The sequence below is a fragment of the Oncorhynchus nerka genome, linkage group LG22 (genome assembly GCF_034236695.1).
Source record: "Oncorhynchus nerka isolate Pitt River linkage group LG22, Oner_Uvic_2.0, whole genome shotgun sequence".
NCBI classification, from domain to species: domain Eukaryota; kingdom Metazoa; phylum Chordata; class Actinopteri; order Salmoniformes; family Salmonidae; genus Oncorhynchus; species Oncorhynchus nerka.
This window is the reverse complement of record NC_088417.1, coordinates 44,220,229-44,233,016: the sequence shown is the minus strand read 5'-3', so window position 1 is coordinate 44,233,016 and position 12,788 is coordinate 44,220,229. Positions and strand designations below refer to the sequence as shown.

Here is a 12,788-nt window from a genome sequence, read left to right as displayed (position 1 = left end):
CTGGTTTAGCTAAGGAATATTCAGTGAAAATAATACTATACAAGCAAAGTGACTGTTTATGTTGTCATTTGGTTTGTCAAGGAGTATCACTAAGCAACAACAAAAAATTAAGATAACAAAATAGAAGCTTTGCGTGATAAATAAATGGCATTTTAATCATGATTTAATGAAGAGTTTATTGAAATACATAACAATATTGTTTAGTACAATCAAAACAATATGTACTGAAAAGTAAAGAAACTAGCTTATGAAAGAGCCGTTTTATCCTTCTATTTTTCATATTTGCATAAACTAATAATGGTTTTAGTAACTCTCCCATTCATTCAACATGATGTAAATTAACATATTACAGTCAGTTTCATATTTGAATATGTAATATTATACAAACACTATGGAATAATCTTGAGTAATAAAATAAACATTTGGTCATTTGAAACAATGCCTCGGAGTATGACAGAAAGGTGTGTTCTTTTACGTCTGTGTGCACAGCAGCAAATGGAGAAATCTCACACACACACACACACACACACACACACACACACACCCTTTGAAATAACCTTCACATTTGGGAGAGAGATGCAAGAAACACTGCTTTCAGCCTTCAGTGGAAGGGAGAGTGATGAGGGGTACCACTGGGCAGGTCAGAGGGACTCAGCCCAGGCCTTATCTCTCTCTCGGTCTGTCCCCACTCTCCCGTTAAGAGTGCTAGGCAGGGATGCAGACAGTTTCACTCATCAAAGTCAATAGTACCCTCCCTTCTCCACAGTCCCATTAAACCCTTGTTCCCCATCACCACCAGGCCTGACAGGCCACTCCAGATGGCCACACATTCATACACCTCCCCACAATGACCTCACAACACACACTTCATACCAAGCTGTGGCATATATGGGCTTAATATCCATGAATATACTTAAAAGGACTCGAACGATCAAGGATCTCAATCAAATAGTGATTTATTCTTGTGTCAGCCTCTGTGACCATACTCATGACAGACAAGGCATGGGTTTCACTGTGAGGCACCATATAGCAGGAAGGAGAGGATAGCCTCTGTCTGGGTAACACTACCAATGCCACTGTACATGATCACATTGGGATGGAAAAGCATATGAATCCCAAATGGCACTCGGATCCCTTTATAGTGCACTAGACACTGAGTGTACAAAACATGAAACATTAAGGACACCTGCTCTATCCATGACAGACTGACCAGGTGAAAGCTACGATCCCTTATTGATGACACTTGTTAAATCCATGTCAAATCAATCAGTGTAGATGAAGGGGCGGAGACCGGTTAAAGAAGGATTTTTAAGACAATTGAGACATGGATTGTGTATGTGTGCCATTCAGAGGATGAATGGGCAAGAAAATATTGGTAGTAGGTGCCAGGCACACTGGTTTGAGTGTCAAGAGCTGCAAAGCTGCTGGGTTTTTCACGCTCAACATTTTCCCGTGTGTATCAAGAATGGTTCACCAACCAAAGGACATCCAGCCAACCTGACACAACTGTGGAAAGCATTGGAGTCAATATGGGCCAGCATCCCCGTGGAACACTTTTGACACATTGTAGAGTCCCAATGAATTGAGGCTGTTCTGTGGGCAAAAGGGGGGGGGTCTTGTACATTCAGTGTGTTGGGAACAGGGTGCCATTTGGGACACAACAGCAGAAGCTGGTGCTTCTGGTTAACAGCTTTGCTTAACGCCGATTCTGATGGTTAACCTCTTAAGATGGTAGAACAGGCAATAGAACCGAGGGCATTGAAAGCTCAGCTTAAAACATGCACCAGTAACAGACTGTAGGTTTCAGATATTCAAATGTATTTGGACTTCAAAACACAACAAAAAAATTAAGAATTTAAGGACTTGGGGTACTTCTTTGTCCTTTAGGCTTGCTCTCCACGTCATACGGTCCAAGACGTCATCAATAACGCAAAAATGTATTTTTTTGCACACCGAAAATATATTTACATATGGTCAATGAATTATGGTAAATGTGAGGTAATTCCTGAACATTCTGATGACAGGTTGGAAACAGAGAGATGACAACATGAAAGTAGAAAAGGGACAAAGTAACACGCCTACCATGTTTTTATCTGGTGTAGGAGAGACACCTTTCTCCTTCTTTCAAAAGTATACTGTATATGCCTTCAACCATTTACAAAATCTCACATTAGATAAGCCACAGCCCCCTCCCCTACCCCCAAAACAAATTCAAACTCTTGATTTATATAGTACATACACTGAACAAAAATATAAATGCAACATGTAAAGTGTTGGTCCCGTGTTTCATGAACTGAAATTAAAGATCCTATAAATGTTCGATACGCACAAAAAACGTATTTATCTGAATTGTGTGCACAAATTTGTTTACATCCCTGTTAGTGAGCATTTCTCCTTTGCCAAGATAATCCATCCACCTGACAGGTGTGGCATATCAAGAAGCTGATTAAACAGAATGATCATTACACAGGTGCACCTTGTGCTGGGGACAATAAAAGGCCACTCTATAATGTGCAGTTTTGTCACACAACATAATGCCACAGATGTCTCAAGTTTTGAGGGAAAGTGCAAATTGGCCTGCTGACTGCAGGAATGTCTACCAGAGCTGTTGCCAGAGAATGTAATGTTAATTTCGCTACCATAAGCCGACCTGCAACATCGTTTTAGATCATTTGGTAGTATGTCCATACCGGCCTCACAACCGCAGACCACATGTATGGCGTTGTGTGGGCGAGCGGTTTGCAGATGTCAACGTTGTGATCAGAGTGCCCCATGGTGGCGGTGGGGTTATGGTACGGGCAGGCATAAACTACGGACAACAAGCACAACTGCATTTTATGGATGACAATTTGAAAATACCGTGACAAGACCCTGAGGCACATTGTGAGGTATTTGTGACCAACATATTATTTCCAGTCATGTGTGAGCCAGGGCCTAATGAATTTATATAAATTCCTCATATGAACTATAACTCAGTAAAATCAATTAAATGGTTGCATGTTGCATTTATATTTGTGTTCAGTAGACGTAGGTAACTGGCAAAATAAAGGAAACACCTTAATAAAGTGTCTTAATAGGGCATTGGGCCACTAAGAGCCAGAACAGCTTAAATGCACCTTGGCATAGATTGTACAGGTGTCTGGACCACTATTGGAGGGATGTGACACCATTCTTACACAAGAAATTCCATCATTTGGTATTTTGTTGATGGAGGTGGAAAACAGTCTCAGGCACTGCTCCAGAATCTCTCATAAGTGTTACATTGGGTTGAGATCTGGTGACTCGGCTATGGCATATAGTTCACATCACACCACTCATGCCCTGTGGATGAGGCTATTGTCATACTATGGGTGCATAGCCATGGTAGCCAAAATAATGGCTTGCTCAACATTTGTATACATGACCCTAAGCATGATGGGATGTTAATTGCTTAATTAAATCAGGAACTACACCTGCTTTCAATATTTACTATAAGTGTTTCCAATATTTTGGCAGTTACCTGTATATTTCAAAAGTAGGGATTGAAGGGCAACACCATCAGATATTTTTCAAGTATGAGCTTTTCCTTCAAAATGGTGTATTCTGACATACTCTTCAACACAAATCCTTCAGTGCTCTCATTTCCCGAAGTTGACGAAGTTTGCGAAGGCATCTTGTTTGGGTTGCACCATGGCAGTGTTGACCATGGGCTGCCCCATGCCCATTCCTGGCATACCCAGGGTGCCTTGCAGGCCCATGCCTGAGGGGGCCACGCCCAGGTTCATTCCCATGATTCCCTGATTGACAGGCATTCCTCCCATTCCCATGGTACCCGTTGCCATGGTGGGAGGCATGCCCAGGCCTATGGCCCTGGCGGGCATCATGGGGTTGGTCGGCGGTCTGATGGGTGTGGCTGTAGGCTGGATGTTCATATTCAGGCCTCCAAAACTCTGAGCCAGGTTGATGGGTGACTGGACCCCTGGAAGCAGGGGATCTGAAATGAAAAATTAGGTGCTATTACTGTCATTTCAATCTCCCTGCACTGACACACAGATATTCACATTACAAGTGAGTTGACACCCAACAAAGAGAAACGTTGAGAGCTTGAGTTAATAACAGACCTTGCTGTAGCATATTGAGGCTTGGCTTACAGTTGGCCGACTGCATACCAGGAGACAGGAAGTCCAGGCTGATGTTGACACTGGGGTCCGACCATGTGGGGGGGAGGGAGGGCTTCTGGAGTCCCATGTGCTGCGGCAATAAGCCCCCCTGCATCGGCCCAAAGTTCTACAACGAGCCAAAGAAGAGACAAGACATTCGTCTATCCTACAACCACACAACATACATCCTTTTTTGTATTCACAACGTAGACATCTTCAGTGATAATGAGGCTCCTCCATCTGTAACAATGACTGGTGTAGTGAGTTGGAGGCCTGTGAGCCACCCATACCTGTGATCTGGAGATGGGCAGGCCGGTGTTGGCGGCGCCCACACTCTGGCTACCACACATTGAGAAGGTCATGCTTTGGGAGGCGCTGAGGGAGGTGCGATTGGAGCCCATTAGGTCAAAGAGCTCAGCTGATGGCGGGGTGGGTGCCGAGGCTGGGGGAGGCTGGATGCTACCAAACAGGTCTGTGATTGGCTGAGAGGGAGTGGTGGTGGCCGGAGGACTGGAGAACGCATTCCAGTCCCCAAACTCACCGTTCCCATTGGACCCTGGCCCTACGGAAAGAATAGAGAATCATTTAGAAAATGAAAGAATTCACCAGATTCATATCTATGAATCTCTAACCAGCCTAATACCAACAACTCTAAATAAAACAACGTGTTTTTTCTTTGAAATAAATTAATGAGTTGATGTGCTTATCTTAAAATCTTTTTTCCAAATAAGTAAAGATTTTATTATACAGTGTTCAATTTTGTTTTTCCAAGTCAACTTGAAGAGAAATGAATAAGGCATACATGTCCCATTTCTTCTGAAAGGGCGATGTGCACCCTGTCAGGCAGGGCGGGTGAACAATGAAGGTAACAGATATCGCCCCGAGGGGAGTACCAGCACACACAGCCCAGTGCTGATGGGACCTGACACAGGACAGAGTGTGTGCTAACACTAGGGCCAGAGGGTACTGCATGGGAACACACACCACACACACCTGGCCCAGAGGGTACTGCTTGAGCAGGCACACGCGCGCACACACACACAAATCCAGGGAGGACTCTGACAATGACTAATTAGTATACACAGAGTGTACAAAACATTAGGAACACCTTCCTAATATTGAGTTGCACCCCCTTCTGCCCTCAGAACAGCCTCAATTCGTCAGGGTATGGACTCTAAAAGTTGTCAAGTTGGCTGATGTCCTTTGGGTGGTGGACCATTCTTGATACACACAGGAAAGTGTTGAGTGTGAAAAACCCTGCAGCGTTGCAGTTCTTGATACCCTCTGAATGGCACACATACACAACCCATGTCTCAAGGCTTAAAAATCCTTCTTTAACAGGTCTCCTCCCCTTCATCTACACTGATTGAAGTGGATTTAACAAGTCACATCAATAAGGGATCATAGCTTTCACCTGGATTCACCGATGTCTACGTCATGGGAAGAGTTTTGTCCAGTGTAAATCCAATCTAGATAGCAGATAAACTGCCAAAGACTTGCTGCTGGGGCCCTCTCGTCTTCCCTGTATCCCGCTCTCTTTTTATCCATCCATCCATCCATCCAGAGCAGAGGGAGGAGGATGGGGGAGGTAAGCTGTGTCAAATGGGAGCTGACAGGTGTCTGTCCTCATAAGGCTCAGGAGGTAGTGACTCATCAATATTTCAAGACCTTCACTTCCACAGGACAGAACAACACGTGGGACGCAACCACAAACCCCTCAGCAGGAACGGGAGGGGGGGCCTCTGGATCCTCCTAATATCTCTGTCGTGGGTGCTTCTGTACTAAGGTATTCACCTCTTCTGCTCCTAGGTTTATGAAAACATTTCTGCTGGACTTAACCTGACTACGAGGTCATTGGGAAGAGGGATCGGCCTGCCTAAGATTAATGGTCGGGGCTGTGATACAGAAAGAGGATACTGTTCAGACAATGGAGCGAGAAAGCGGTGAGACATACCGGCTGATGAAGGGAGACTGGCTGAGGCAGCTGGGGAGGAGAAGTCAGCAAAGCCACCGATGAGGTCTGAACTTCCACCTGGATGGCGCGCGCATGCACACGCCCACACACACACACACAGTGAAAGAGTGAGAACAGAGTGTGACAGTGGAGGTGATGAAGATGTCTTCATCTTTGTCCCTACCAGAGTGTATGACTGAGTGTGAGAGACAGGCCCCAGCTGTTTGGTTGTAGGCGGCAAGGACACGATGAACAGGGACAGCAGCATCTGTGTGTGTGTGTGTGTGTGTGTGTGTGTGTGTGTGTGTGCGTGCATGCAGCACTCCCTTCCCACCAGAGACTGGCTCAGCCTCAGACAGCTGGTCATACTCTACTACCACACTTCTCTCCTCTAGCTAAGCTGCCTGACATCTGGGCCTCTTAGGCCTGCCCGCCTCCTGCCCTCCCCTGCTCTACTACTCACAGACGATTCTGGAGGAGCGGTTCAGGGCAATTCTATACATCGATGGCTTTGAGCCATCTTGCTTTAGAGTGCCATCACTTTGAATACCAAGCTCTTCCCATTGTCTATACCACTGTGACTCATTAGATAAGTGATGGGTCTTACCTGCGGGTGCCGCCTGAATGGACCCAGAGTCCACCATCAGAAGGTCTGCAAGGCCACTGCTTGAAGTCTGGCTGACCGACGTCTGAAGAGGAGAGAAATAGAATGGCTCTTACACAAGTTGTTCACTTTTAAATGGAGTTGGAATAAAACGGGGGGCTACGCTTCCTAAAGCTGCCACAAGAGGGCAGCATTAGTCTAGAAACAGTCAGGAATAGGCAGCCCAGGAGCTTCTGCTGTTCACTATTCCTGCTGCCATCCACTTCTATCATCTCATTAGACAGTCAGAAGAGACACAACACGGCTTGCCTTCTGTCCCACAGGAAATGATCACCATCTTGTGCTTCAGTCTCAATAAAAACACACTGATGAAAATAGATGCTGCAGACAATTCAACAGTGTTCTCTATAGGCTTCAAAAGCAGGTGCTGCATGGAGTCCATCCCTGCTTTAGGCCTACACTGACGTACAGCAGCGATCTAGGTCAGTGGTCAGAGTGGTACACGAGGGCAGTGGTACCTTTGCGTCGTCTGCGTCCAGACTGCTCCTGTCCCCTGTGTAGTGTGCGGCGGCCCCCAGGTCCACGGTTTTGGACGGGACGCCGCCCCGTTTGCGTGTGGTGGTGGTGGTGGTCTCTGTTGCCTGGGTGATCTGGATGCTCTTGGTGGTAACAGTCTCCTCCTCGTCTTTGAACTCCACCCCCGACAGACTCCCTGACCCCGACAACGGCCGGCCGTTCCGCGATACCCTGTCCTCCTCGTTATCACTGGGGGGAGAAAGAAAAGCCCCCCCCCAAAATACAAACACATTAAAAGGAGTGAAGATGATCTTGTACGTGTCTTTCAAGAAGAAATGATCCGTCATTAAGCAGATTTGTATTAACTTAATAAGCATTTTGGCCGTTGTACTTAAATACACTCGGCGGTACCTGATTCTGTCAGGCGAGTCATCCCTCTCCTTCTTGCGGAACTTGTTAATGGTGTCGTCGATGGTGCTGCCGATCTTGTCGCTGATCTCTCCCAGCTTCTCGCTGAAGGGGAAGGCTCCTTTGCTCTTGTCCCAGTCCTCATCCCACTTCCCTTTGGGCTCCGAGTCAAACATTTCTCCCGCTGAGGGGCAGAGGGGCGAAACGGGTTGACACGTGCAGAAAAATGGGTTTTGGTACCATTAACATGTGTTGTAGCTATGCCGAGTGAGCCTCACTTCACTAACACGAGAGGCATTGTGGAAATGCTCTGCATCTATCTGGAATGCCAAATTATGATTTGCAACAGACAACTGTTTATCGCGCATTGAAAATGGGCCCCATTGCCAACACAAACATTGCACAGCTACAGTATGTCTGCTGAAACAGAGCGAGCATCCTAGATGAATGTCTCCCATCGCTGTGGTATTTTGATCCTGTGTGACAAAAATAAATCCCTTCCCTACCACATCACTAATTGACAAATGGTTTGACTAATGAAGTGGGAAATCACAGCAGCAAATCAAAGATATCGGGAATCAAAGGGAGGAATCAATGAACGGCGCATGGAAATAAAGTGCAAACTCTAGTGAGTTGTCTCCAACCCAATCCTAATGAAATGGCAAGGGACCCGCCAGCCCCCTTGATTAGATATCAGAATAGCAGATCAGAAAGCAACAAATCAAAAAAAAAAAAAGGATTTGTGGAAGATCTATTCCGTTACATGAATGGTGAGGTTTCTCTCATACAAACATGATCAGAAATCACACAGATGAAGATGTGAGAGGAGATAAGACGTGATTGGCCCCGGAGTGAAAACAGCTCTAATCAAAAGATCAGTGAGGAGGTGGAGGAGGAGTGAGACGAGAGAGAGGGAGAGGTCTGTGGGGAATAGAGGAGGGGAATGAGGTGTGATATTCTGGAAGCCTTCCGAGTCTGTAGACTGACAGACTGAGGCCTGCAGAGAGCGACTCCAGGTAAATCAGTCAGTGTGTTTACTTACTTACTTGAACCTTGTATGTCTGTTTACAGGGAAAATGCCCCCGCTGACTGAGGGGAACGTACCCTAACCAACGTTGCAACAGCATAACGTCTATTTCCCCCATCTCATTTTGTGAGAGCACGGAGCTGAACGACAATACCAAATTCTCTTCCACACCGTTAGCAGAGCATCACAGATTACGTGCCCTCTCCCCCGCGTGGTGAAACTTACGGCTGGTCTTGCCGAATCCTCCTCCAGTGCTGTCTGAGGACACGCCGATGTACTTGTCCTTGTTCTTCTTGGCTTTCTTCCTCTCCTCCCGGAGCCGGTCGTCATCCTGGACAAACTCCACCATCTCCTTCACCTTCTGACGCACGTTGATGCCCTGGTCCTTCCCACTCTCATCTGGCGACGGTAAGGGGAAACACAAAACACAACAGGATAGGAACCTTAGTATACAAGCATTCACCAAATTAAAAAGTACATTTTTATCTTCCACTTTTGGCTTCACACATTCGTGCCAACATCCCAGGCACCATTGCTTCACTGCCACAACAGGCCTGTCCTGGGGACAGTATTTGCCTTAGCGAGGACTTTATGTAACATAACCTAGCTGTACTAATGCCATGCACCAAATGCTAATTCTTGAGAGGGAAGCATGAAAAAAGATTAGCACAACTTTAAATAGCCCTACTGTAAATATGTTGGCCTCCCTATTTAAATATTTAAATGGATGCCATCACCCAAATACATTTGTTATTGGATTATGTGTAGCACATAAACACAATATCCAATGATTAAAATACAGAGGCAACCAGAGTTGTGAATTTCTCAAGATAAACTGAACTTCTAGAAAGAGAACCCACATTTATGGCTACCTATCCTTAAGGGACAGTAACCTTGATGAATGTAATGAGATTTAGGCTTCAACGTACCTAAACATTATCTGAACAAAGGTCTGTGTGCATCTCTAGACAGGCTTGTTTAGCCTATAGATAGACCCAGAGTCCTAAATAAGCATTACTGGGTAACTGGTCTAACCACATGTACATCGAGTCATTCAGTCACTCACTGAAACTACGAACATAAGAGGTCTCTCTGAGGGTCAGTCGCTTGGCTCTAGGTTCATTTGTGTAGACTGGAATGAAGTTTAAAGCAAACTGCAGTACGTAGTTCAGCTCTGGAAACAATGTTCTGAGCCACTTCTAACTGCTAAATGCAACTGGAACCAAATGGTCCCTCCAAAACATTTCTTGTCCAAAACATTTCAAAACAGTTGTCCAAAACATTTCAAAACATTTATTGTCCAAAACATTTCAAAACATTTCTTGTTATTAAACGTATTGATGCAATGTCATTCCTCAGTTTCTCACAACCAGCAACAATAAAAGGGATTGTGGCGAAGATGCGCACGACTCCTGCCAATTTGTTGCCACTGAAATTGTGTCAATAGTTTGTAAATCTTTATTCATTCCCAGCTATAACACAAATATTTATTTAGTCTTATTTATTTAGATCACCAAGTAACCTAGAATGTTTGGTTCCGGTCATGTCTGGTATTTCATTAATGTGTATTATTACATTCATGTTGTATCTGAGCCTGGTAGACAACCCTGGTGCTTTATTGGTGAAGACAGATTTTGCCTGATGAGAGGCTTTACTTTTAGAATGCTGACATTTAAAGTCAGAAGATTGTATGAACTGTATGTATACATGTATGTACAGTACCAGTCAAAAGTTGACACTCATTCAAGGATTTTTCTGATTTTTTAAAAACTATTTTCTACATTGTAGAATAATAGTGAAGGCATCACAACCAACAGTCTTGAAGGAGTTCCCACATATGCTGAGCACTTGTTGGCTGCTTTTCCGTCACTCTGCTGTCCAACTCATCCCAAACCATCTCAATTCGGTTAATTAAGGTTTGGTGATTGCGGAGGCCAGGTCATCTGATGCAGCACGCCATCACTCTCCTTCTTGGTCAAATAGCCTTTACACAGCCTGGAGGTGTGTTGGGTCATTGTCCTGTTGAAAAACAAATGATAGTCCTAAGCCCAAACCAGATGGGATGGCGTATCGCTGCAGAATGCTGTGTCTTCTTCTTATTGGTGTTCTTTAGTAGTGGTTTCTTTGCAGCAATTTGACCACGAAGGCCTGATTTACGCAGTGTACTCTGAACAGTTGATGTTGAGATGTGTCTGTTACTTGAACTCTGTGAAGCATTTATTTGGGCTGCAATTCTGAGGCTGGTAACTCTAATGAACTTATCCTCTGCAGCAGACGCAACTCTGGGTCTTCCATTCCTGTGGCGGTCCTCACGAGAGCCAGTTTTATCGTAGAGCTTGATTTTTGCGACTGCACTTGAAGAACCTTTCAAAGTTCTTGAAATTATTATTAAATTATTAACTGATCTTCACATCTTAAAGTAATAATGGACTGTCGTTTCTCTTTGCTTATTTGAGCTGTTCTTGCCATAATATGGACATCTTCTGTATCTCCCCCCACCTTGTCACAACACAACTGATTGGCTCAAACGCATCAAGAAGGAAAGAAATTCCACAAATTAACTTTTAACAAGGCACACCTGTTAATTGAAATGCATTCCAGGTGACTACCTCATGAAGTTGGTTGAGAGAATGCCAAGAGTGTGCAAAACTGTCATCAAGGCAAAGGGAGGCTACTATGAAGAATCTCAAATCTACTTTTTTGGTTACTACATGATTCCATATGTGTTATTTCATAGTTGTGATTTCGTCACTACTATTCTACAATGTAGAAAATAGTAAAAATACAGAAAAACTCTTGAATGAGTAAACTGAATGTGTCTAAACTTGACTGGTACTGTATGTATGTCTCCTGCTGACTCTCTGTCCTTAAGACAGCTACAAGGTCTCTATTTGATAGGGACAGCAAGCCATGTTTGGAATGCACATGTTCAGAGTATCTCACATTCTCGTGACGACATTAGCCTCGAAAGCATGCGTTGTTGTGCCACTGAAAACACAAGGCGAGCTATTCAGGCTAGGTCTAGCACACAAAACATGTACAGAACCCATCAAAGGCTTTTAACTCTGTCATAGCAAATCACAAATGCGTACAGTTGGTATCCATAGAGAAACTCAACTTGAAGATTTAAATACGGTTCATTTGTGCACATTTCATATGTGCATATACCAATTTAAAACCAGAACATGATGGAACTGACTTCAGTACTCCAGCAATGGAGACTTCCTTCACACTAATGAATTCTCCTGGGTTTTCCATCTGAGAACCACAGTTTCACCACTGAGGACATCCTGATTGGTTTAGAAGAGAAGTGTGGGATGGTTATGGAATTAATAAACACCTAGGATTAGGCTTCACACTTTTCTTCGTCGTTCTGTGCGCCAGCCCCAAATGTTTCCTTACCGACAAAATGGTAGTTTTCCAAGGAGCGAAGGTCGTAGATGTGTTCCCTCGCACTGGTGACAACTCGCTCCGATCCGTTCCTGATGAGGTATGCAAGTAGTAGTAAGGCCTGGGGGAGAGGAGCAGCAACACAGTTAAAAACAACACGGCACTAGGCTTCCTCACCGCAATCAACATGATCGTATGAATGATACATGAGCAGCGGAACGGAGAGACTCTCCACACCTTGTAAACTCTCCTCCAGTTCTTCTTGTTGTCTTTCAGCATTCTGGTCCACAGCATGTTCATGACCTCGGGGAACTGCTCGTACATGAACGTGGATCTGAGAGGTAGATCAAGAAATATGGATGGGATTAGTGGAAAATGCACAACTAGGGCTTGGCGATATTGCCCCCCAAAAATTCATATGTATATATATCGTTCTTTTTCAAACTTATGGGCGATTCACGGTGTACAACTCTATTTAAAAAAATACAAATTTAAACCTTCTCTCTAAATAAGTTTTGGTGTACAATGTAAAAGTCAAAACTCCGCATTTCTAAAACAGTCTGCAATAAACAAATTAATTTGCAGTTTGTGAAATTATACCATGGCTAACTATAAGCCTTCAACAATAAGGCCAACTAATAATTTCATTATTTGATCAAAATAGTTTTACCTGGTTTTTTGAAATAATCACTGATCTGGCTTTCAAGTCAGTCTAGGAAAATGACATTTTTGTTACAAATAACAACATTT

General features: G+C 44.3%; 1 protein-coding gene across 3 annotated transcripts in view; it reads right to left on the bottom strand.

Moving 5' to 3' along the window:
• Positions 1–128: 128 nt before the first annotated feature.
• Positions 129–12,788, bottom strand: part of LOC115105235 (clathrin interactor 1) — a 37,062-nt gene continuing 24,402 nt past the window's right edge. Inside the window, exons 3-12 of one of the 3 annotated variants that reach the window (XM_029626999.2) lie at positions 12,276–12,372; positions 12,051–12,159; positions 8,874–9,047; positions 7,625–7,805; positions 7,216–7,462; positions 6,701–6,782; positions 6,094–6,171; positions 4,430–4,701; positions 4,101–4,266; positions 129–3,973 (exon numbers count right to left, since the gene is read on the bottom strand). In XM_029626999.2, coding sequence (XP_029482859.1) covers positions 3,618–3,973; positions 4,101–4,266; positions 4,430–4,701; positions 6,094–6,171; positions 6,701–6,782; positions 7,216–7,462; positions 7,625–7,805; positions 8,874–9,047; positions 12,051–12,159; positions 12,276–12,372 — 1,762 coding nt within the window. In that variant the 3' untranslated portion in view covers positions 129–3,617. The remainder of the gene's footprint in view (positions 3,974–4,100; positions 4,267–4,429; positions 4,702–6,093; positions 6,172–6,700; positions 6,783–7,215; positions 7,463–7,624; positions 7,806–8,873; positions 9,048–12,050; positions 12,160–12,275; positions 12,373–12,788) is intronic. The other 2 variants (XM_029627000.2, XM_029627001.2) reach the window with 2 other exon arrangements.